The sequence below is a fragment of the Mustela nigripes genome, chromosome 9 (genome assembly GCF_022355385.1).
Source record: "Mustela nigripes isolate SB6536 chromosome 9, MUSNIG.SB6536, whole genome shotgun sequence".
Taxonomy (NCBI): Eukaryota; Metazoa; Chordata; class Mammalia; order Carnivora; family Mustelidae; genus Mustela; species Mustela nigripes.
In genome coordinates, this window is record NC_081565.1 from 48,331,858 (window position 1) to 48,356,811 (window position 24,954).

At 42.8% G+C, this 24,954-nt stretch overlaps 1 protein-coding gene across 2 annotated transcripts in view; it reads left to right on the top strand.

Moving 5' to 3' along the window:
• Positions 1-12,167, top strand: part of MLLT3 (MLLT3 super elongation complex subunit) — a 277,576-nt gene extending 265,409 nt beyond the window's left edge. For both annotated transcript variants that reach the window (XM_059411570.1, XM_059411571.1), the window contains exons 9-11: positions 3,807-3,878; positions 5,236-5,307; positions 11,898-12,167. In XM_059411570.1, coding sequence (XP_059267553.1) covers positions 3,807-3,878; positions 5,236-5,307; positions 11,898-12,029 — 276 coding nt within the window. In that variant the 3' untranslated portion in view covers positions 12,030-12,167. The remainder of the gene's footprint in view (positions 1-3,806; positions 3,879-5,235; positions 5,308-11,897) is intronic.
• Positions 12,168-24,954: the final 12,787 nt, after the last annotated feature.

Here is a 24,954-nt window from a genome sequence, read left to right on the forward strand (position 1 = left end):
GCTTGATAAAGAAATGCAGCTCTATGAAGCCCCCATCTTGCCTTTCAAACCACCCTCGCCACTTCCTGGTTGGGCAGCCTTCAGCTGACTTGGCTCAAGTCTTGGTTTCATGGAGAGGTTTTGGGTTGTCAGATTTTTTTTTTTTTTTTTAAACCTGTCTAGCAAAACGAGACTAAAAAATGAATGGTATCATCTATCTGGTGAGGGTAAAAATTACTTTCTCCAATTAGATAGCATACCACTGGTTCCTTGGCATATGTTTATTCGACAAATGTAACTTCACACATGTGAATCATCAATCTGTCAAGAATACTCAGTTATATGTCACTTCCTTCATGCACCTATAAGCATAATAAGAAAGTCCATATGCTTTCACTTTTAGCTAGTCTAGGCGAGGAAATACGTGTAGTACCGCAAGAGCACTTACCTTCTTGGGGCTGTCTTGGAACAGGGAGCAGAAGGGTTTAAAACTTGGTTGAGTATTGATTTCTTAACCCCTCCAGTCACCTGCTTTGGGTCAGGTGTGTTGCTGTCCCTTTACGTCCATGTTCTAGGACTTCTTAAAAATTAGCTAGTCTTAGTTCTCCATGCTGGTGAAGTGGAAGAGTAAGAATTAATTAAAAAATGGAAAAGTCCTCTGAATTTCATCCTGGAATGTGTTTACCATCTTTATTTGAATGTATGTGTGATAATTTGAAATTTCACATCAAATAAAATAGATGAAAACAGACTTCATGTTTCGCAGGCTTCTAAGAGTATGAGTTTCCTTGGTTGCTCTCTGTCTGCAAGTTGATAATGATCTCTGAAATTTCTGTAAATTATGAGACAAAGCCGAGTTTCCCTTACTGGTTCTCAAATCTTCCAGGGACTAGGGAAGAGAGAAAGTGCTAATTGAGTCAAACATTTTTTAACTATTGAAAAAAAGTGAACAGACAGAGAGGCACATGTCAACAAAGCAAGTAATTAACCTGAGCATTGTTAGGAGCTACTCATGATCATTAACATGAAAGACCTATCAGTAGAGAATCCATCTGCTGAATAATTGAGTTGTCAGTCCTCACAAAGGGATACAGAAAAAAATAATAATCTTGGAAGTTTGATTCTCAAGCTATATCCTCAGATTAAGGATTGAAGTGCAGCTAATCTGAGTTCTGTTTTAGGGGACTGTCATGTGTGTAAATGGTGCATCTTAGGCTGGGTGGCTGTCTCCTTCAGTAAAGCTTAATAAGGGAATATTAGTGAGTACAGTGCCATTTTAATCAAAGGGGCTGTGTGTGTATACCTGTGTGTGTATTATTAGACTCCAAACCTCCCGTACACGAGTTTCAAACAAAATCAAAATTCCAGATCCTTTCTGGCTGAAAGTATAGAGAATGGGGTGGGGAGGAAGGGGCCCTTGAGGGAAGGAAGTGATCCACTGGACCCAAGTTAATATTCAGAATATCATAAATTACTTCTCAGCCTGCAAGGCATGTTGGATGAAATTAAAGAGTTGATCCAGTTAAACTGGTTTGAAATAAGCCCGGGGAAGACAAGGTGCTGTACTTTTGTATTCTGGAGTCGTTTCCTTAAAGATAAGAAATGATCATAAATAAAACAATTGTCTTCAGCATGGCTCAGCTCTCTCAGAATGAGGTTTTGACAAAGCTGTTTATTTTGGAGCAGGGAGAGATCAAAGAAGGAAGATTAACTGAGCCCTCTCTGGGCAGCCACTCAGTAACTTGAGGCGGATCACTGACACCCGGAGCTTTTGTTCCTGCCCCACTGCAGCTTCAGAAGAAAGAAACGAGGATTTCAATGTAGTTTGGCCTTCTGTGCTGTAGCACTTACGGAATGTGTAGGGTGGGACTTAAGTGCCCGAATGTTCTATTTTCTGCTCTGGAGAGAAGGTGGTAGAACTCTCTAAACCTAGTTAGCAGAGTTGCCATACAAATATAGAGCCCTTAGTGACTTTGACCCCCCAGAGTCCAGTGAAGGGGGGGCAGGCAGAGTGGGCTATGATGGCAACACAATTCAGTTTTCTTCTGCACAAGGCGAGCACGCAGGCGCTGTTTTTCTTTCTGGCCTGGAATCTTGGCTGGCTGTCCCTGTGTTGCCCAGCCGCGTGTCTGAATTGGCGAGGAGTGCCATCTACTGACCTACTTACTCCTAGGTCTCCAAGCTCAGAGTTTCCCCTTGAGGTCTCATTTCCAACAACAATAGAGAAGGAAATTCTGAATGTAGTGGAGTGTTGGGTTTCCTTACAGTGCAGCACGTTAAAAAAGATTACCTTGCCCCCGCAATTAAGTAATTTCCTTGTGTTGCCCAAAGCATTGTATTTTAAGTGACTGAGCCTGGTCAGGTTGGTCATCTGGTTATCTTGATGTTAAAAATGAAAAAATAGTGGCGATTCTCAGGAAAGACTCTGTTGAAGCTCACTTCTTACCCATGCGTTATTCTAAATACAAAGGAAAATATATCCTTTTAGAAGTATTTGGTCTTTCCCAGAGTGTCACGGTCCTATATCCCCAACAGGTAAACGGTTTGTTGGTAGTAGAACATTTACAGCCAAATCTCGTTCATTGTGTTTCTCTTATTTATTTCATCTCACCTTTTTTGAGATCCAAAAATGTTAAGTAATAGGACCAGGACCTGAACTTAGGTTTCTGAGCCTAATCAGGGCTCTTTCCACTACATACTAAAAGTGGGCTCATTTGAAAAGTCCTTTTTGTGTTATGAAATATGGTAGACTTTTGAACAGAACTCTGTATGTGTGTGTGTGTGTGTGTGTGTTTGTGAGAGAGCAGCAAATAGATAAAAAACAGTAGGAATATGAGACTTCTTAAATACATCCTTTATTTGGTATTTTCCTCCTTAATATTAGCTTCCGATTATAACTCACTTGCTAATGAGGTTATCATGAAAAGACAAAGTACTTTGCTTTTTATGTTTATATACATTTGTAAACACTCATCAATAAATTTAGTGGATCTCAGCGGTTTTAAACAAGGCCTGTTTAAAAATATTTCCCTTATAATCCTTAATGTTGAGGACTCTAATAAACTAACTGTATTTATTAAATAATAATTTGTTTTGCCTTCTAATTCATTAAAACCCTAGCTCCCCATGGAAGCTTCTAAACAGCACGCAGGACTACCATTCATACCCTAAACTGTAATCGGGTCAGATGGAAGGGCAGACACTTGGTATTTTATCATGAGTAAACACATCGTTTCTTGAACTGCAGAAAATAGTTCTGCCCTCTCTATTTCTTGTGTGGGAGGATCCCACGTTGGGAGCGACCCGTGTAACCGATGGCCATCTTCATTTCCAAAGCTGCATCCATTTAGTGGGTAGGAGTAATTTTAAGAATCTGAAAGTCAGGTACTAAAAAGGGCATTTGAGTGTTTGTTTTATCATCCCCAGCATGCTGAGCACCGGTAGTCATGCTGAAACAGCAGAATGAGTATGAAAAAAATCCTTGCCAGAGGGGACTAGAATCCAGTATAACTCAGCTGCTGTGCATATGTGTGAGAGTGTTGTCACAAAAAAACAGCCTTGGAAGCTTAGATCAATTTCCTTATCATCAACTTTTTTTCCTTTTTTTAAAGTCTGTTGCCCTGACTCAGCATTTCAGATAGAAGTCCTTTATTTTCCAAGAAAGAGTGAGATTAGAAGAGAAGAAAGAAAATGTAGAGAGGAGAAGTGCTCTTTGGAAAGTGATATTACTGTGTGACATTTCATGCCTCTGTGCCTTTGTTTGGGGGGTGGGGGGCTTGCTACGAAGTGCCTAAATCAAATTTACCTGTGTTCTCTTCGATCCCTAGATTCTTGAAGTGAAAAGTCCAATAAAGCAAAGCAAATCAGATAAGCAAATAAAGAATGGTGAATGTGACAAGGTAGGTTTCCAGGGTGTTCCTGGGTGTGCAGTAGCATTGACCAGCTTCCCTTGGTGTGTTCCTTGACTAGTCCTTGCCGGCTCCCCTTCCATGTCTTCATTGGAAGTGTCCCACACCCCCAAATGATGGGCACTTATTCTTGGTGCTTTGGTGTTTGTTTGTTTTCCACATCTCGCTTATATCTTCAGTGTGATACTGGGCCCTCATGCTACCGTTTTCCATGATGCCCTGCAGTGCCAAGGGGTTTTGGGCGCATTGAACTGGGAGGTAAGAACACCACGGTAGAGGATTGAGGAATTGCAGCCATAAGTGAGCGGGACACCTGATCCTCGTTTAGTGTGCTTTCCAAGTGTTCATCGTGCATTTAAGATATGACTTCAAGACCTGTCGGGGGTTAGTCTCCCGTTGTAGGCAGGGTCATAACATGCTTTGCAGGATCAAGGCAGGCCTGACTAAAGCTTCACAAACCTTTCTTTCCTTTGCCTTCATGGCCAACAGCGCTAGGAAAGCCCATGCAGTTACATTAAAAGATTCCGGAATCTGAGCATATGGGAAGAGAGGTGTGCTTCGGCCCCTTCAGGGGAGCTTTTGACAAACCAGAGCTAATTTGGATAATCATCTCTGTTTTTCATAAGATACTCTCTTCTGTCACTTGGTGTTTACTGGCGATATTGTTAGGTATGACTGGGAAACCTCCTTTATTTATTTATTTTTTTAAAGAATTTGTCCTTGGTTACGTGCATTTATACTTCCATGTTCAAATTTAGACTGTTCTCTTAGTTTTAAATCTTCTGAGATGGAAGTATTAAAAAAAAAAAAAAAAAAAGCCTGTGCTAATATGTTTAAGCTCAGAATTTACCATTGAGTATCCTCTCTCCCTGGTGTTACTGGAAAAGGGTGGGTCTGCTCCCTTGAATCTTGTTGAGAGTAAATTAAGTGCAAGAATTTGCCCTTCAGGGGCACCTGGGTGGCTCAGTGGGTTAAGCTGTTGCCTTCAGCTCAGGTCATGATCTCAGGGTCCTGGGCATTGTGCTCTCTGCTCAGCAGGGAGCCTGCTTCCCTCTCACTCTCTCTGCCTGCCTCTCTGCCTACTTGTGATCTCTGTCAAATAAATAAAAAAAAATCTTAAAAAAAAAAAAAGAATTTGCCCTTCATTAAAAAAGCAGGCTTTGTAGGGATAACAGTTGGTCCAGAGAGACTCTGTCTGTGGGAGCCTTGGGTACCGAGTCCACACAGTGTAGGCAAGGGAAGTAGAATGGGGAACCTCCAGAAGCTGCTTGTCTGTTCCTGTCTCTTTGTTGTGTTATTTTGGGATTGCTTCCTAAAGTGCTTGTTCTTTTGGTGACTACCCTTACAGGCCTACCTAGACGAACTGGTCGAGCTTCACAGAAGGTTAATGACGCTGAGGGAGAGACACATTCTGCAGCAGGTGAGAAATGCTTTTTAGCACAGGCCTTTCTAGATGCTGCGAGGCCTGCTGCATCCTGGGGTGGCATCCTAGACCCTGGAGGTCACACCAGCCCAGTGCTGTTAGCACTGGGCTGGTGCCACCTACAGAAGTATTTCAGGGAGCAGGGAATATTCCTTGCTGAGGCTACCCGGAAGTCAGCTCTGGAGCTTGGCACAGAGGATCTCCCTGCTGCTGTTACAGGTGGGGGGAAACCGGGCACTTGTGGAGGTGATGAGGCCAGAATGCAGGGGTTTCTCCTCTGGCCCACCCTGGCCTGTGGGCTGAGTGAGCGGCAGAGTGGGAACACAAAGCCTCAGGGGCCAGGCTTCTAGTTTCATGAGAAAACAGTGATAAGAATTTCAGTCAAGTGTTGTAAACATTCGTGATTCAATGGAGTAACCTTTTGCCAGTGCTCTTTTAAGGGAAAGAAATATTTTCCTCATTTCTCTTATCTTGTACAACATACATCTATTATTATGAACTCAACTGTGAAATGCTTGTGGAGTGGGGAAACTTCTATTAGTACAATTCGATGTTTTGCGAAGATAAGGGTGCTTTTTAATTTTACTGTAGTTATAGTACACGTGTCTGCTGCATTAACAGTGGCTACTGATAAATACCTTTTCTTTAACACCCAAAGAGGAGGTTGCATTCTAAATTCCAGGGTGGGTTTGTAGATTAGTTCACTGTTGGAATTTAGTTTTATTACTACTTTCAAATGACTTGAAGTAGTACTTAATCTACGCCAGCTGTGTGTGGGTTATTTTTTTTTTTAATGTTTAATGGCTGATGGTCACATTTATATTCTGTGTACATTTTTTGCTGAAATTTATAAATATGCACACTCAAACCTGCCAAGTTCCCTGATTTTTCTGATAAGTTTTGTGGGTTTTTTTTTTAACCCTTCTAGAGTTTCAGATTTGAATGAAACTATTACAGACCTATGATTCTTAAGTGGGAGGAGTTGCATTTCTTGCATTTCCGTTTATAAGGGAATATGAGCAGGGGAGCAGGGTTGGAGTGGTTTACCTCAGCATTATTCTAGTCCTCTGCTTGTATCTTTCCTCAATGTTCTTTTGTAGAACTGAAAATTGTTCAGGCTGCCATTTACCAATTACGTGGGGTTAATTGACTGAACGGTGATGGTAAATCTATTAGCTGATATTCCCATCCCTTTCTATCCCTTTTTAAGCACCAGCTCTGAACCACTGTGGAGTAATTGTCCAATAAAGCTATTAATGCACAAGCCGGGCCCAAACAGTGAGTCTCGCAGGAGAGTGAGACAGATGTCTGGGCAGGGCTGGGACACCTTCACAAAGCAAGCCCAGCGCATGCGTGGAGGAAGCAGGCCTTCGGTGGGGCCTTGCCTTGGGGTGCCATTGGCATTCCTGATTTCCCATTGTCCTTTAATTTGACCTTTGAAAGAATCTTGAGGGAAGGTGGCTTACTCGAGAATACTAGCCAAGTGGATTATTTTAGTGTCCTAGAGGGAGAGAGTGATGGCTCTGAATTTTTAGCCTGGCATCAAGGCACTCCAGGACACACAGCGTTTCGGCCTAATTGCATTCCCAGGCCGATTGAAAGCTCTCAGTCTTTGGCCTTTTGCCTTGTAATGCAGCTGAGGCTTGTGATTATGATACCATGATGCATGCCCTGTCACGGTTTACTGCTTAATTAATTCCTATTGTAAAACATAGCACTGTTGAGGACTAATGTAATTCTCCACCTCGAGAGCTGCCCATCTCGTGGAATGCATCCTGCAAAGTCCACGTATTCTCCGCCACGTGGACCTGAGCCCCTGCGACGAGGTTTCTGGGGAGGCCAGGATCACATCTGAGATCTTATAGTATTAAACCCATCCCATCAAAAACTCGGGTCTGACAGTTTTATTTGGCTCACAAAAAGTGCTTAATGCCTTTGTTTTACTCTGGGGATGAGTCGTGTTGGCACCCAGCGTCTAGCTTAATGAGCAGAAAGTCCTGGATCAGGAGAGCCTGTGTTCTTAAGCCACCTTCCCTTAAGGTAAAAATAGAGTATAGGGGATACAGTCAAACCCTGAGATCGGAGTACCTAGGATGACTAATAATTTGATTTTTCGTCAAACCATGCATTCCACAATTGTTTGGAAAGGAAGATGGAGCCCTTCTAACCTCCCCCAGCGATTGAGCTCTGAGTCTGAGTTTGGCCTCTTAGGGTGCAGCAAAAACCCTGAGGAGAACCGGGGCTTCCTTAGAAGACACGCTAACAACTTAGATAACAGCTTTTCTACTTTTTTTTTTTTAATTTTTTAATTAACATATACTGTATTATTAGCCCCAAGGGCACAGGTCTGTGAATCGCCAGGTTTACACACTTCACAGCACTCATCATATCACATACCCTCCCCAATGTCCATAACCCCACCCCCCTCTCCCTACCACCCCCTGCCCCGGCAGCCCTCAGTTTGTTTTGTGAGATTAAGAGTCTCGTACGGGTTGCCTCCCTCCCAATCCCTTCTTGTTTCATTTATTCCTTTCCTACCCCCAAAACCCCCCATGTTGTCTCTCAAATTCCACATATCAGGAAGATCATATGATAATTGTCTTTCTCCGATTGACTTATTTCACTAAGCATAATACCCTCTAGTTCCATCCATGCCATCGCAAATGGCAAGATTCATTTCTTTTGATGGCTGCATAGTATTCCATTGTGTATATATACCACATCTTCTTTATCCATTCATCTGTTGATGGACATACAGGTTCTTTCCATAGTTTGGCTGCTTCTCTACTTTTAAAATCGTCTTCAGGGAGATGGAAAATGCCGGGGCGGAGGGGTGTTAGAGTAGTCCTTCTCACATCATGGAGGGTGACGTGGGCTGACCACGGCAAGGTGGAGCCAAGCCCCACCCCATCAGTAGTGCAAGGCCATTCCTGTGGCCAGGCAGAGAGGCATCCTTAGGGGACCCGTGGGGTGTTTCTAGGCTTTAGGGCTTGTGTCATTGAAATAAGGCATATGAATGCTGTTTCTGATGTTCTCTCAGAATGTGCATTTATTTTTTTTATGAAGTCTCTACTTAATTGGGGACATGGGTACATGCTCTAGTAATTTGAGTCGTTAATGTCGTTCCCTTTGGCGAACCATCCCGAATGCCCCGACTGCTGCCACTACTGTTAACTGCTACTTTAAGGCTGCCTCTGCATCTACCTTGATGTATTCTTACAAGCTCCCCAAAAATGTGGGGCTCATTTAGTGAGTTTGATTGGATCCCCTTCATTTCTTTGTTTGTGGCTGGGGGTGGGTGCCACCTGTGGAGGAGGGAGGAGGCCTGTCATCAGAGCACTGGAAACCTACTGGGCAGTCCCATGCACTTGAGACACCCTGTTTCCTAGAGGGCAGGTGGGTTTATTTGCTTTAAAATCAAGTGGCTTTCTCTACAAGGTATTTTTATTGCTCTGCTTTCTCCATATTGTTAAGTAATTAGTAGCTATAGTGAGTCACAGAAAACTATCTTCTTAAAGGACTGAGTTACCATTTCAAGGGGAGAACCTGGGACTATCCTTTACCCACTCACATGCATTGTGATACTACTCCTCTCCTTCCTCTCCGGCCCTCCCTGCTCTCTTCCCTTACCCCTGAAACTTTCATGATAACTATTATTTTTTTTTTTAATTCAAGTAGGCCTTTTCTGAGTTTTAGCTCCTGGCATTTTCCCTGCTTCATTTGTTTTAGTGCTAATGGAATGGCTAACAGTCAATGAGGGGAGGCGGAGGACGCGCTGGGTCTGGTAGTCTTGTGCTGTACATTTACCTCCCAGATCATTAAGGATACGTTTATATTTATATGGTAATCATAATCATGTTGCCCTGATCTGTGTAGCAATTCAGTTTATAAAGAAGCTTTATTTATCCTATTACCTTATTTGATCCTCTGTACAACCCCGTGTAATAGAACAGGAGTTGTTCTATCAACCAGTCAATCAAGCCACTTGATTTTAAAGCAAATAAACCCACCTGCCCTCTAGGAAACAGGGTGTCTCAAGTGCATGGGACTGCCCAGTAGGTTTCCAGTGCTCTGATAACAGGCCTCCTCCCTCCTCCACAGGTGGCACCCACCCCCAGCCACAAACAAACAAAGACCTATTTGGTAGGTCAAGAAGAAATGGCTCAGGTTATCGTGTTCCATGCGGTGCCCTTCAAATAGTGAGCCGAGTCAGAACTGATACACGAAATTTGGGACTCGGTTCTGGACACCTGGGCACTTCCCTCCTGGCCAGCTCACTGGGGGGAGAGGTCACACTCTGGGATCATTGTTACTTGCCTTCACTGGGTACACTGAAAGCCTAGCTCTTTTTGTCCTGAAAATGATAAACATTTTCACTCACCATATAGTATTTCTTTCCGGTATCCCAGAAAAACATAATTTATTCTGGAAACTGCTGTTAGTATGTCTTTAGCATCAGTTGAATTATTTGATAGCCTGGGAAAAGTTTTCTTGTGGGGGTTACTTATCCAGAGCTCGGTAACTGGTAACTAATAAAACAAACGAGTGTCCATTTTAGATCTCTTAGTGTTAATGAGCCGTTGCTTGATAAGTTCTTATGTGAATGTACTACTTTAACCATAATGTAGCACACCCTTTCTGGTCATCTCTTGACTCAGTTAGAAGCCTGGGTGCAGTGGTTTAAAGTAAGAGGTCACGAGGATGCAGGCTCCTGATCTGCCATCTCTCCCATCTTGCATTCATCCTCTTGAGGGGGAAGATGGCTTCCATCTTTATTCCAGACGGCAAGGGGGGACAGAGGCCAGAAGACACATACTCAGGGTTTATAACCTTTTCAAAAACAGTCCTGAAATCCCAGTGACTTCTGACAAATAGATTGTAGGTAGCAGTATCTGCCAAATGCTGTGAGTGGGTCTGGGGAGGCAGGCATTTCAGTTGGGCTTATGGCTACTTACTGAAAAAATCAAGCTTCTTTTAGTAAAAAGAAAACAAACAAACCAAAAAAAGGTGAGGGAGGAAGGATAAAAGGATAGTAGGTAGGCATTTTGCTGTATCGGTCAGGATTTCACAGTGAGAGTAACTTGTTTTATTATGAACCCATAGTTAATCTGTAAAAAAAAGAGTTCCAGACATTGAATAAGGTAATAATAGCTCAGTCTGGAGCTGGACGGTTACTTGGGTTGGGGTTCAGTATGTCTTTTATTCTTCTGGGGAAGTCAGGTATGTCAGGAATGGGGAGCACAGTTGCTGTTGAGAGCCATTGACCCATAGGGAATAGTTCACAAATTTACCATTTTTTAAAGAAAACTAATAGAGGTTCAAAGGTTTCCTTTCTGCTGTTTTCCACCTGAAATTGGGTAATCTGAAACTCCACTGAATAAATAGGCCAAATAATTAAAATTGTTCTTTTTTAAGGTGAACTAAAGAGAATGAGAAGTGATAAGAGGGGCATAACAGACAACTAACAAATGAATGGAGCTTGCCCATTTTCTCTCTGCAAATTTTTTTTCTTTCATCCTGATCCTTTTTTTTTTCTCTCTCCCACAAAGCTTGGTAAAATTACCCCCTCCATCCCAATTTACCCACAACATACATACCTCGAGTCCATGCTACCTCAGCATAGCGTCCATTTCTGATAAAATTATGAGTAAAATTAGAATAGAAACAACACATGACATGATGGAGGATTCAGACCAGTGACCGACATCGTTCTTAACATTGGAACCTTAAGAAGTACCTCTCAAAAGGCAAGACCATAGCAGTACCTCTACCACCACTTTTGTGTCTGAAAGTTGGAGCCCATACAGTAAGAAATGGGGCAGGACTATTCCACACGAGGAGAGAAAGGGTTTTTCTTATTATAGATAATACTTGTTACCCCCAAATATCCAAGGGAATAAACGGAACATGATGGTAAGTAATAAAGAGAGGTTTTTATTCATTTTATTTGAGGTAAAATAAAGGTATGGCAAGCTGAATTTTAACAGTGAACACATCTTTTGTAACCAGCACCCAAATCAAGCAGTGAAACAGTTCCAGCCCCTTCCAGTTACTACCCGTGGTCTTCAGGGGGTGGGATTATAGATGGTTTCTCTTTTTCCCTTTGTGGGTTTTATGCTTTCTGAGTTTTCAGTAACATAGTCAGAAAGAAAAAAGGATCATTATTACGTGTGTGTGTGTACTTCATTTTATAAGGAATGCTGCTATCTCTAGGATGGAATTTCCTTATGTTTAATAAGGAAAGTCGCTACCCGTTGAGTATTTTTTAAAAGGGTTTTGAAATTGTATCTCCCCCTAACCACCCTGACAGTAAAATAATCTATTGATGGCTTGAAAGGAGGAATCAGTTTAAAGGCTGTGAATGAGGAGAACAGGAAATCCGCTTTGATTAAGAATTTCAAAGGGTTAATAGTCCTTTGGCTTACCAGATTGGCTAAAGGATGGTTCCATGCCATCCGTAGCATGGATCCTCTTACTAGAAAGGAGAATATTAGTCTCTTGGTTCCATATCTGATACCATCCACCTCTCTCTCTGCCTTGTGATGTCCATTGCTCATGCCCAATCTTTCTCTTCTCTACTTCCTTAGATCGTGAACCTTATAGAAGAAACTGGACACTTTCATATCACAAACACGACATTTGATTTTGACCTTTGCTCGTTGGACAAAACCACAGTCCGTAAACTACAGAGTTACCTGGAAACATCTGGAACTTCCTGAGGATACAACAACTGGATGCATCAAAAACTATTGTTGGTTTTTTTTTTTTGGTTGTGATTTTTTTGTTTGTTTGTTTATATGAAAACACTCAGAATGATGCAACCAAAAGGGAAAAAAATAAAAATCAAACAACCTTCAGCTTTATTTTTCTTTAAAGCCAGTCATCATCTCTTGATAAAGGAGAGGTTAAGCAAACCAGCCTCAGCGGACCACTCTTCTCTCCAAGGAAATCCCCGGGAAGAGTTAGCCTGGATAGCCTTGAAAACAAACAAATCAAACACAACACAAGAAAACTTTCAAGAATGTGTATGGTATCCTTGTCTCTCTCTCTGTGGTGGTTCATTCCACAGGACGAATGCATATTCAACACACTGCCTTATTACATAACTGATCTATTTATTATCGCATACAGATATTCTAAAGTCGTTGAGGGAATGACACCACAAGACATTATAAGTACTTGGTCCCACGGATGCTCTTTCAGTGCAGCGCCCTTGCCATCCCAAGCCCAGTGACCTTACTCGTATACCGTGCCACTCTCCGCCAACTTTTCCAAGTCCTTTTACTCGTTGCAGTCTGTATTTGCCACCTTTTGTTTTTCCAGTTCCAGGACACAAATAATCAACTGGGGGGACCAAATTGCCACCCTGATTTTCTTCTTTGTGGTCTTTCTCCTGAAAGTTGGGGCCCAGCTCTTGGCTGTATCCATATAATGATCTTGGACCATGGTAGGAAATGCACCAAATAGGATCATATGAGTTGTTGTCTAGCCTTATTCAATAAACCTGTAGGACTTTTAAACAAGTGTACCTGTAAACGTCCTGCATCCAGCATTGTTGAGCTGTCAATCAACATCCTTGTGTCTGTTTTACTGTTTCTAATACTAGAGAAAGACGGAAGTAAAGGCATTCCACAGGATCATCGTTTAAAAAAAAAAAAAGAATTCTGGTTCTGTTTTCTAAAGAAATGTTGTAGAAATTCTTAATTTGGATCTATTTATTAGTAAGAGTTTCAGCTTTCTTCAGCTGCCAGTGTGTTATCCATCTTTACCATAAAACCTGGAATAAGAGATTTTTGTTCACGTATGATCCTCGTAGACTCTTTTATATTTGGAAAATTAAAATCTTTCTTTGGGGGAAAATCCTTGGTTATTCTGCCATAACAGATCATGTATTAACTTGTAGATTCAGTGGTTCGAGCCTGTTTAGTCACTTGCTTATGTTTCCAGAAGGATTTCTTATATTGGTGAAAATAAAGATGGTTGGGGTGGGGGGGGTTATTTTTGTTCTTGATGTACCCTGTTTTAAAACTAGAAATCTGTCCTGTGGCATGCAAAAGAAAGCGAATTATTTTTAAAAGAAAAAAAAAAAAACCCAAAGTTCTTTTGGTGTCTTTATTCGATCCTCTCCGTAAGTGGAGATCTGCCAAGTGAGAACAGCTCATCTTCCAAGTTTTTGCTAGGAACTCAACCGAAAAGAAGGAAAATGAAGAAATACTTCTGGATCCAAAGGTTCATTCACTGGATCAGCCTTAAGAAAGCCTCTATGTGTGCGAATAGACCAGTCTCTAGGCTCTCCCTTGTTTATTCCCGTGCCAGATGCTGTCTTTTCATACAGAGATTAACTAGTGTCTGTACAGAAAATGGTCTTTCCAGACCCATTCTTTTGGGCAGTAATGTAAATGCAGATTGATAATGAAGTTATTTTCTGCATTTTAAAAAGGGGATTTTTTTTTTACATTGTTTCTTTCTATCCAAAGACACTATTTTTTTCCTTTAAAAAAAAATGATAATACAGCCATGCTCCTTGTAAATTACTTGTGAAGCGTCCTCCCCAAGGACAAGTGTACTTTTTCAGTAATGTTACGATTCTTGATGGCTGGCATGAACAGTCCTTGAAGCATTTGTTGTGTTTCCTCTGCTCAATGTTTAACTCCAGAGAAACTTGTGGAGTCATTTTGGATATTAGGTGAACTGAAGTGTGTGGTTTTAGGCGTGGTTTTAGTTTTGTTTGGTTTCATTTTTAACTTGCGGATGAACGGGGAGGGCGATGCTTACATGAATTGTTTGCAAAATTTAATAATCTTTAAACATTTCTAACTGCTAATCCACATATGCTCATTAAGCCAGAAATGGATGTGGTTTAACTAAAATATCTGTGTAGTGTATCTAGAAATGTATATATGTAGTTTGGGCCATTTTTATTTTTGTAACTAAGTTGTGTGGTAAAATGATCTGACAGTGTGAAGATTTTTCTCCTTCCTCTGACCACTTACCAGGCAACTAGGTAACATAAGCAATCAAACAAAAATGGACAACAAGAAGGGAAGCTATTGCAGTGGTAAACTCTAGACCTAAAATTTAGGCAATAAAGCAAATGTCTTCAGAATATCGTCAGAATGGAAGTTTGTAAATCAGTAACAAAATTCAAGAAAACTCCCCATCCTCTAATCCTCATGGAGAGAGCAGAATGAGTTTTCCACAAAATTTCAAGAGAGTGAGGGTCACATTGTTGATTTTTTTGCAAGTTGTATTCTTACTCTTATCGAATCTTTAAACGTGGAAATAATAAATCCCCTTTCAATTGATTTCAAATAGTTACACTTCTCTTCCAGTAACCCTCTTGGTTCTGCCACGTTTATAAACACCATTGAAATCTGTTAAAAATTATATTTGGCACATGTGTATCCTGATGGTGGCTTTGGCTTTTTAAGCACAAAGGGAGAATGGCAGGGTTTAATTTCTTAGATAGGTTTCAAGTAAAATCGATTGGGTGAGTGTGAATATGGTTTGAGCCAGCCAAATATGAGAAATTTTCTTTGCATTTTCCTCCTGTACTTTGAGGGAGTAAAGACCTATGTACAGAGCATTTTCCCCCCTTATAAATTGGCTGACTTCTGGTTTGGTTCTGTATGAGGAGATGCTTCCGTGTTAGTTAACATAGAGCAATTATGTCAGGAACAAAAATGTCCACTTCTCCCTCTCCCTTTATGCAGACAAAAGGGTGTGTCTGTATGTGCTTGCATATTATGTCAGAAAGTAGGGAGAAGTGTCAAAGTAGGGAGAAGTGTAAAAACTACCGATCAGGGGACCAAAACTCTAAAAGAAATAAGTCCTAAGAGAGTGTTCTAAACATTTTTAAATTGATTAGCCAGTCTCTCTGATCTGAATAATCACTCACCTTGTTGTGGAAAAAGTCAAAGAAGTTGGTTTTCTTCCACCAAAAAATGTTTATGCCGATAACCTCTTACAAACCCAGCCCACCTTTGTCTACTAGACCACTTACAGTTCAGGCCTGCGTGACTTCACATACTGTGCATTTCAAACCCCACACGTTAACGTTAGTTACCATTGATTTTACGAGAGACCTTGCTCTTAAATGTTTTAACTCTGCCTAGGTAACAGAATTGGATGGTCGGCGTTTTGGAAATGGTCAGCATTCGCGTTTGGTGGCTTGTGTTCATGTATCGCACTTTGAAAGTGATCGGCTCTGGAATAGTTTGCTGTCTGTGCATGGCGTCCCGCCTTTCGCGTTTTGTGTTCTCACACTGTGTATAGCACACACACGCACATGCTCCTGTTCTAAGGTTGCATCAGACTGTGGCAGGGGAGCCTGCCAACTGGGGACTCTGCTGTAAAGACAACTCCAGCTGCAGAGAACGCGGAGTCCCTTACCCATGGTTTAGTTTACTCTTGGGCTGGAAGTCTACATCTTTGACCCCTTTTGTTTCATATGATGCTTTTGATCGTGTAGGCACTGCCATCCCTGGATATTCTTTGGAAAGATGCATTGAAGAAGTCAATTTCAAAGGAAGACAAAACCACCGTGGTCTGTAAACTGTAAATATGTATTTTGGCACTTGTACTCCAGTATCTGCAAATAGAGTTATGATGGAAATGCTGACAGATCCGTCACGGTGGCCAGAGCTACTGGGCGGTGCAAAATTAAATTAAGCAAAAACGTATTCTTGAGATGAACAGTGCAAGGCCAATACGTTTTCTAAATCTGTCAGTATCTTTTTTAATGGAGTGTGTATGTGTAGTTATGTTGAAAGATACACTGTGTATGTGTGTGTAGATGCTATTATGTGAACTACAAGGCATTCGTAAGATGTATTTCCCATCTCTAAAACCCATGTTGAAATATAAGTACAGATTGACAGAAATAGGTGTTTTACTTAAATTCATATTTAATCTACTGTGGCTCCATGTTCTTTACAATGTATAGTCTTACTAATTGTCAAAGAGTCATCTGACCAGATTTTGGTTTCCACTTTGCATACGGGGGAAAACAAGCCCTTGGCCTTTTTCAAGAAGTGACACTGGTCCCAAGAAAGACTGAATGGAGAGATCAGAACCAGCTGAGGGCACAGTCCTGCCGCCCCCCCCCCCTTCATCTTTGAGTCCCGTGGGCCTAACAGCATTTTCTGTGTCCTCAAACCAGCCCTTTCTTAAGCTCTGCAGAGAATGGGCAAGAAACAGTGGGGCCCATTCTTAGAATAAACCAGGTTCCTTATACGTGGCATTTTTTTCTCTTCCCCCCTGTTTCTCTGGAAGGTTTGGTACATAAATTAAACAATGCACTATCACTGGACAAAGTCCGACCGTGAAAGGCTCTGCGTTTACTTTAGCAGCAAGAAATGCTACCTTGATTAGACAGGAAGGAGAAACTGCACTTCAAAGAGAATAGAATACTTTCAGTTTGGCAAATACCCCAGCAGTTGGATATAATGCTCTAGTTAATAGTAAAGAGACTTAACAGCAAGTTTGACAAGGTCACCTTATCTTCAGGCTGAGAAGCCACGGAGGAGAGGATAGCGGATTGCCTTGTGCAGTATCAACTAAAAGCTGGTTTTAGGTGTGGAAGAATCAGTCCCAGATGGGCTGGGCTCGCAGCAGAGCTTTCTAAGGACAGTGCTCAAACTGGACTCATCTCTTCCCTTGTTTCAGCCTAGATGCTCATTTTGTTACTTGAAAATAATGGCCTTGCATTTCCCCCAGCGCAGAGAAAGTCAAGACAGGCAGCTTGGGTGTGCTGAAAACAACTCAGGATGCCGTCCCCGAGCACTCTCACTCGCGAGGTGTGCTGAGCCACCGTTTGCCCCAGTCCATTTGTTCCACCAGCGCTCTCTGAATTGTGTTCCCGTTTGGATAGGCAAGGGGTCCTGGAAAAGGTTGGCAGTTGAACCAAGGCCAGATGCCCAGACCTGTCTGCTTGGTAATCCGGGGACAAAGTGTGCCAAACTAATGGACTTGTTTGTTCTGATTAGTGGAGCAACGAGAGGGTATTTATAGGTGTCCTTGTCCGGATGCCACCCAAATAGAAAATCCTGAGCACATTCCAGGGCTTCTGTGCTCTCTGCCAGGTAATAGTATCCACACCTTCCTGTTTACGTGGTCCCCTTTTGTAGCGGCATTTCCAGGCTCTTCCAGAAGTTGTTACCTTGCCCTGGGCAGTCTGCTCGGCCTTTTGGTCTTCATTTCCCCCTTAATTAAAGGAGGGTAACCAATATGGTTCCCAAGGGCAAGGGAGAGAAGTACATGGCACAGATGACAAGATGTTGCAGTAATGATAACTGAGCCCCATAACTGTTAAGTAACAACAGAAATAGTCTGCCACCTGAGTGGGAAGGCTGCTGGGTCCCCTTTTATGATCACTTAGAGCACTGGGCAGTCTGCACGGAAGAGATGGCCCCAAGAAGCGGGGAGGGGTGTGTGTGGGGGGGGGGGGGAGTCAAGGCAAAGCTGTTTGCTCATTTTCCCCTCATAATCATGTCTTCCACCCCATGCAGCCCCCGCCCAAGAGTTCTGAAGTTTCAAAAGGGTAGAAAAGGATAAATCCAGGCCATTAAAAGAAAATAATCAAAGCTATTGAAAAGATAAAACAAATGAGTTGCACTAAAAGGGCTGTCTGTGCAAGTAATAAGGTTGAAATAGTGATACTGATTTCCTAGCCGAACAGCATTCCTCACACATGTGGTTTGTGTATCCGCGTCTGGGTGGGTGGTCTGGTGAGAAGTGCTAAATGCAGCAAGATGGCTTAGTTTTTGAGCAGTGGAGGGAAGCTTTGGGACAGGCTCAGCCCGTGGCAGCTATAGCTGCTGCAACATAAAGAGGCTTTCCTTTTGCTTTGTTCTAGGAGGGAAAGTTTTAACTTGGCTTATTCATTTAAATATGAGTCTCCATTCTGCACAGAATCAATCAAAGGGTAGGAGTTTTTTGTGTGTGCATGGTTTTTCTTTCTTTCTTTCTTTCTTTTTTTTTAAAGCACCTCCTTGTCCCTCGTCCCAGCCCTAGGGGGTGGGATGTGTGGGATCGAATGGAGTAACTCTCCATTTGTTCTGACTTATTCCCTGGGTCCTGGCAGTTATAAACACCTCCTTTGAAAGTGATGCTATTTTCAATAACACCTCAGTTCTAGATAGAACACAAAGGAGTATTAACTTAAAGGTACCTATTACGAAAATAGTTCCCAAACAGTAGCTGATGGAAGATGGACTCCCCCACAGGCACATTTATGTTAAGGAGAATGATACAAGGAGTCCACTCAGTTCCAGGGTAGGGGGAGACTTGTTTAAAGAGACTTGTTTCTACTAAGAAAACATGGTCCCCATGCCTGGCTTTTGACAGACATGAATCATTGCTAACTCATGTCTGAAGATAGGTTGCTTCATGAATACTCAGAATTGGCAGATGGTGTGGTTTTTATTTTGACTTTCGGTCACTTGGGTGGTAGATCATTAGTTTTCACATAACAATATTTTACAGATTTATTACCTGTCTCCCCCAGTAGCATGTAAGCCCCATGAGGACCAGGACTTTTTCTAGTTCACTGGTGGCTCTCTCTAGGACCTAGAACAATTCCTAGACATACTAAGCGCTCCTATTTGATGAGCAAAAATGTGGGTGCATTTTGTAAATATCGATCTCTTAAGATAGGTTATGAAAAGAAGGTGTTAAGGCTGGCAAAGCTGCCCATCAAATGACCCTCCATTGTATGTTCATGACAGGCTGCTGTATTCAGTCTCTGGGGAAGCCCTATGTTCTGACAACAACGAAACTTGTTCAACTTTATTTAATGCACTATTGCCCAAATTGTATATCACTCAACAGGTGTTGCACAAGATAACATAGGTTTTCTTTTTAAGTTCCTTGATAAAATAGTTTTTATACTATATTTCATTCTTTGGGGTTTGTAACACGACTTGGGAGCTTACAGGTCCAGAGAAGGACAACACAACTATTAATATCCCCAGAAGTGGTTTTCTGGGTTAGGTGTCCATTTAGCTTATTGTCGAAACTGGACCATTTTTGAGAATGAAATGGGACACTTAATAATTATCCCAGGACAACGTGAGCAAACCAAGACTGTCTTTGGCAAGCCAGGACATGTGGTCACCCTATTTTTAAAGAACATACTTTGGAACCTGCTGAACTGAAAATCCATCCTTCCATTCTTTGTTACTTAGGTACGTGCACGATAATGATAAAAGTGTTGGGTTGGGCTTTTTATGGCGATAGGAGTGTATCTCTTTCAAGGTAGAGACAGGACCTTAGGATCCAGACTGTAAAGGATGCTTTTAGTGTTGCTCAGGAGCCTTGGTAGTTGCAAAGGTCCCTGGGCCATACTTCAGTTCCCCAACACTGTCCCAGCATAAGCCATGGGTTCTTTCTACGCCATGTGCAGGGAAGACCCATTCTTTGTATTGGGTCCTGCGTCCCCTTCCCAGAGCCTACTGCCTGTTAAGGTTGTTTTTCTCTGCACAGGATAACAGACCCCCCTGCCGGAGCTGCTCCCGCTTCGTGGTCACCTACTGAGTCACTCTGCCTGCTGCTGTTCCCTGGGGAACCGCCCATTGCTGGACAGTGGGCAGGTTCTCTCACTGGTGGAACATGTTCTGAAATTCTGCTGCTCTTCACTCTGTCTCCAGGTCCTACTGCCTGATATCCTTTGCTATTTTAGTGGTTGCAGTCTGGGTGGGCACAATTTCTCAAATAGGACACACACTCAAAAGAAGTTGAATAAATGAATGAATCTCTTGCCTTACATTGATGTCATTCTCTACTGCCTCTTTCCCCCAAAGTATGTCTTTGTCTGCTACTCAAGGTCATGCATAGTATGGTGACAAAAATCAGACAGAAAAGCTTGACTTTGAATCCCAGATCTGCCACTCCTAGCTCTGTAAATTGACCGTTCCCGAACCTCAATTTTCTCATCTGGGAAATGGACTGAACAGTGTATCTCTGTTTGAAGGCTTTTATGAAAATTGGAGGTTCATAGAGCACCCAGCACTCTGATCCAGCCCTCTAGTAATGTGCTCAATACATGGCAGTGACTTTGACTTTTATTGGTGGAGTCTGATAAGAACCTTCTATTCTCTTGGTGGAGAATTTGGTCAGCCCATGAGATTGTCCTGGTGCTGTTTGCCATTCAGCCTCAAGTGTCTTTATCCTAATTGTTGGCTTATTGTAGTGTGCCCCTTACCCTCACACCCATGGTTCTTGGCCGTCCTCACTCACACCTCCAGCAGGTCATCAGCTATATGACCAACTGCCTCCTTTAAAGCTGTTTTCAGCCCATGGGGAGGACATGAAGACAGAAGTAAAACATCCCAGTTTTCAGTTCTCTTTTTGGCCTCAGACTGAGGTCACGGAAGACCAAATCAAACACATTTCTACCCGATGAGTTCAGTTGCTAGTGCTAATGTTGGCAAACCCAAAGTCACAGGTTCAAGCCCCTTGGGAGCCCCTTTCATGGCTACAAACTTACAATCCTGCACAGCCATGCTGTGAGCGAGTGTCCTGGGTCAGGCAAGGACAGGGTGACTGCATGCTCTTCCAAACATGACTTCCTAACATCTTCTGAAGGTGGTCATTATACAGCATATTCCTCACCTTACACAACTGTGGCTTACCATTTTGGTGAGGGGTGTTTGGATGGGAGACCAGTGCTTGGCCATTTCACCTGGGCTGAGCAAAGGTGTGTGGCCTTGGTTAGCCAGACATTCTGATCTATTACCACATAGACCTTTAGAATGATACACACTTTTTTTTTTTTAAGATTTTTATTTATTTATTTGACAGAGATCACAAATAAGTAGAGCAGTAGGCAGAGAGAGAAAGGGGAAGCAGGTTCTCCACTGAGCAGAGAGCCCAATGTGGGGCTCGATCCTAGGACCCTGGATCATGACCTGTGCCAAAGGCAGAGGCTTAACCCATTGAGCCACCCAAGTACCCCCACACTTTTTTTTTTAAGACAATCATGCATGCCATGGAGAAGTGGCCATTGTATCCTGGGATTTGATTTACAACAAAGATCTCCGAAACTTTTTTTTTTTTTAAAGAATTTATTTATTTGACAGAGATCACAAGTAGGCAGAGTGGCAGGCAGAGAGAGAGAGGAGGAAGCAGGCTCCCTGCTAGGCAGAGAGCCCGATGCGGGACTCGATCCCAGGACCCTGAGATCATGACCTGAGCCGAAGGCAGAGGCTTAGCCCACTGAGCCACCCAGGCACCCCAGATCTCTGAAACTCTTATTTCAGCAACTCTTTTAAAAGCATGCCACAGTTTCGATGGGGTATTATTAGCCATATCACTTTGTCAGGGAACCAGTGCAGCACTTGCTATGTTGAAATGCTACTATAGTCATACTTAGTTCCTGTATTTTTCCCCTTAAATAATGATGTGGTGTATTATCCTCCTATTACTCCTGTAACAAGTTACCACAAACTAGTGACTTAGACCAACACAAATCTTTTTCTTTTAGAGTTCTGGAGTTCAGGACTCTGAAATGGGTCTCCCTGGTCTAAAATCAGAATGTCAGTAGGAATGCATTCCTTCTAGAGGTTCTGGGGTGGAGGGAGGGGAAAATCAATTTATCTTTTCTAGCTTGCAGAGGCTGCCTGCATTCCTTGGCTCGTGGCCCCTTCCTCCTTCAAAACCATCAGTGTGGCATCCTAAAACTTCCCTCTGACCCTGCACTTCTGTCTCCTCCATCCTTTTTTTTTTTTTTTTTTTTTTTAAGATTTTTACTTATTTATTTGACAGACAGAGATCACAAGCACGTGGAGAGGCAGGCAGAGAGAGAAGGAAAGGGAAGCAGGCTCTCTGCTGACCAGAGAACACAATGTGAGGCTTGATCCCAGGACCCTGGGATCATAACCTGAGCTGAAGGCAGAGGCTTTAACCCACTGAGCCCCCCAGGCGCCCCATCCTCCATCATTCTTTGATGGGTCTTGTAATTACCTTTGAACCACCCAGATAATCCAGAATAATTCCCTCATCTCAAAATCCCTAACCAGCCATAACCATAACTGCCCATCTGTCATTTAGGGTAATCTAGTCACAGGTTTGAGGGATTAGGGTGTCATTATCTTGGGGAGACCATGATTGTGCCTATCACAGATGGGGAAATGCCAGTGTTGAAATCCCCAGCATTTTGGAAATTTAAGTAAAACCTCCTTACATCGCTCAGCAGAACCTTTGTGCCCCACATGAAACATTAAAGCAATTTTGCTACTAGTTCCAGTTATTCATGGGGTCATACTGGGATGATGGCCATGGCGGGGAGTTTTTTCAGAAACCAGAGAAAACTCCGTAGTGAGGTACCTCGGAGGTTATTTAAGGTTTCCGCTGAGGTGATGGAAATTCAGTCAGTCATTCAACAGATATTTATTGAGTGCCTACCATGTGCCAGCCAGTCTCTTGAAGAGCTTGTGAAAACGTAGCAGCTGTGGCGACAGGATCTCCTTTCCATTTTGCTGGGATAGAGACTCCTGACTCCGGAGCAACAATGTCATCATGTGGTTAGAACTTCTTTGAAGCTATATGGAAATCCTTTACTGGCAGGCAGACTCAACAGCCCTTCTGGGCTCTCAGCCTTCTCATTCCCATTGCTGATGGCAAACTTAATCTTATCTGAGTTTCACAAGCTTTTTAAAGGATAGCCCTGAATAAATAGTTCAACTTAGAGCAAATGCACAGGGAGCGAGCGGTCTGGGGCGCCGAGGGAACAAAGGAACCCGCCTTACCATGTCTGTCACAGGGTGGGTATATAGTCGCTCCTTGCTGCTCTGGTTTGTTGAATAAAGATGAAGCCCAGTGACCTCAGCCCCATGGTACACCATTGCATGCCATGGTTTCTGGACGCTGAGCTCTGGTCTGGTTTCTTGAGAATCACCAAGGTCCCTGGTTCAATTTTTCTGCACAGGGCCTTGAATATTGTTTTTCTGTTTGTTTGTTTGTTTTTAAGATTTCATTTATTTGACAGAGAGCACAGGCCAGGGGAACAGAAGGCAGAGGGAGAAGCAGGCTCCCTACAGAGCAAGGAGCTCGATGCTGGGCTTGATCCCAGGGTCCCGGGATCATGACCTGAGCTGAAGGCAGACGCTGATCTACTGAGCCCCCCAGGTACCCCAAGGATATGGGGATTTTTCAGTGCCCCTCGGATTATTCTAATGTGCAGCTGGGGTGGGAACCTAAAAAATAAAGTCCCAGGTCCTGCTGCCAGCGATATTGCGTCAGTAGGCCTAGAGCAGGGGGGGACAGGAATCCCAGTGGTTACAGTTCCTCTGGTGATCCTAACGCACAGCCAGTTTAGGAGGCTATGATGTTAGTCTCCATCTTCTGGCACTTTCAGCTATCTTAATTCTACTTCTCAGGGGTTCAGGATGCTAATTAGGGACTTGTCATAAACCCAGATTCCTGGGCCCCATCTCAGTCCCTGGCTTCCTGACCCAGACTCTGGGGCCTGGGCCTACAATGCTGCGGGTCCAACATGTGCTCCAGATGAGGAGACACTACATAGCCTTTCAGATTCCCAAGGCAAATGAATTCAAGCCGTGCCTTTACCTACATGGAGGAGTGTAGCCCACAAACCCACTCTCAGTACTGACATTTGGGGTCAGTACTCCTGGGGTGGCTTGGATGGGGCATTTGCGAGTAGCACCGGATACTTTGGTTCCTGAGTGATCGTCCTGACTTTCTGTGGGTTGAGAGCTGTCAGGGAAGGGATGTGTAGTTCCCTGTTAGGTCGTGTGTTATCAGTAAGAAAGGGGGGAGGGTGTTCTAAAGAGCTGTGCATTGAAAGAAGCAAATCAGATGCAAATCCATCTGGATAAAAATAACCCAGAAGTACTTAAGAATGCACCAATCGAAATTTCCCTGATGGAGACAAGATGTTACCACTGAAGGCTTTAGTCTGTTCTGATTTTGCCAACGTGCACCCGGTATAAATGTTTCAAGTTTCTTTTATATAATCAAATTTGTTAGCAATTCTGGTATAAGAAGATAACTTTATTCTCCTTTAGTTTATGAATACATTATTTCCTCATGTCTCTGCTTAGTAACCAAGGTCAAAAAATTGTTTCCCCGAAATTATCTAGCCTTCTGCCTTTGGTGGTGTATAGTAGCTTTGTGAACCTGCATAGGACTCACAGTTTGGATTTTCAGGTGCAAGAATTTTCGTACAGAGACAACCATGTCCTCTTTACAGGTGATATTCAGCACATTAGATAGTCAAATCATCAACCCATTGATCATGTGCTCACACAGTTTGTAAAAACTCAGAGTCATTTGCCCTGCAAGGAGTCCCCATGGTCTGAGTGTTCCTTTAGGTCATAAGTCAACCCTGTAGAGATTTTGGCTCAGGTTTTGGATGTATTCTCTTTTGTGGACCCAAAGTGATGGTGAGTGTGAATAAGATTTTATTTTAAGTCATTCTAGGTTTTGTTTTGTTTTTTAAGATTTGAGAGAGCGAAAGAGCACAAGCAAGAGAAAGAGAGCACAAATGGGTGGAGAGGCAGAAGGAGAAGCAGACCCCCCACTGAGCAGGAAGTGGGTTCCATCCCAGGACCCTGGGATCATGACCTGAGCCAAAGGCAGATGCTTAACTGAGTGAGCCACCCAGGTGCCCCTAAGTCATTTACT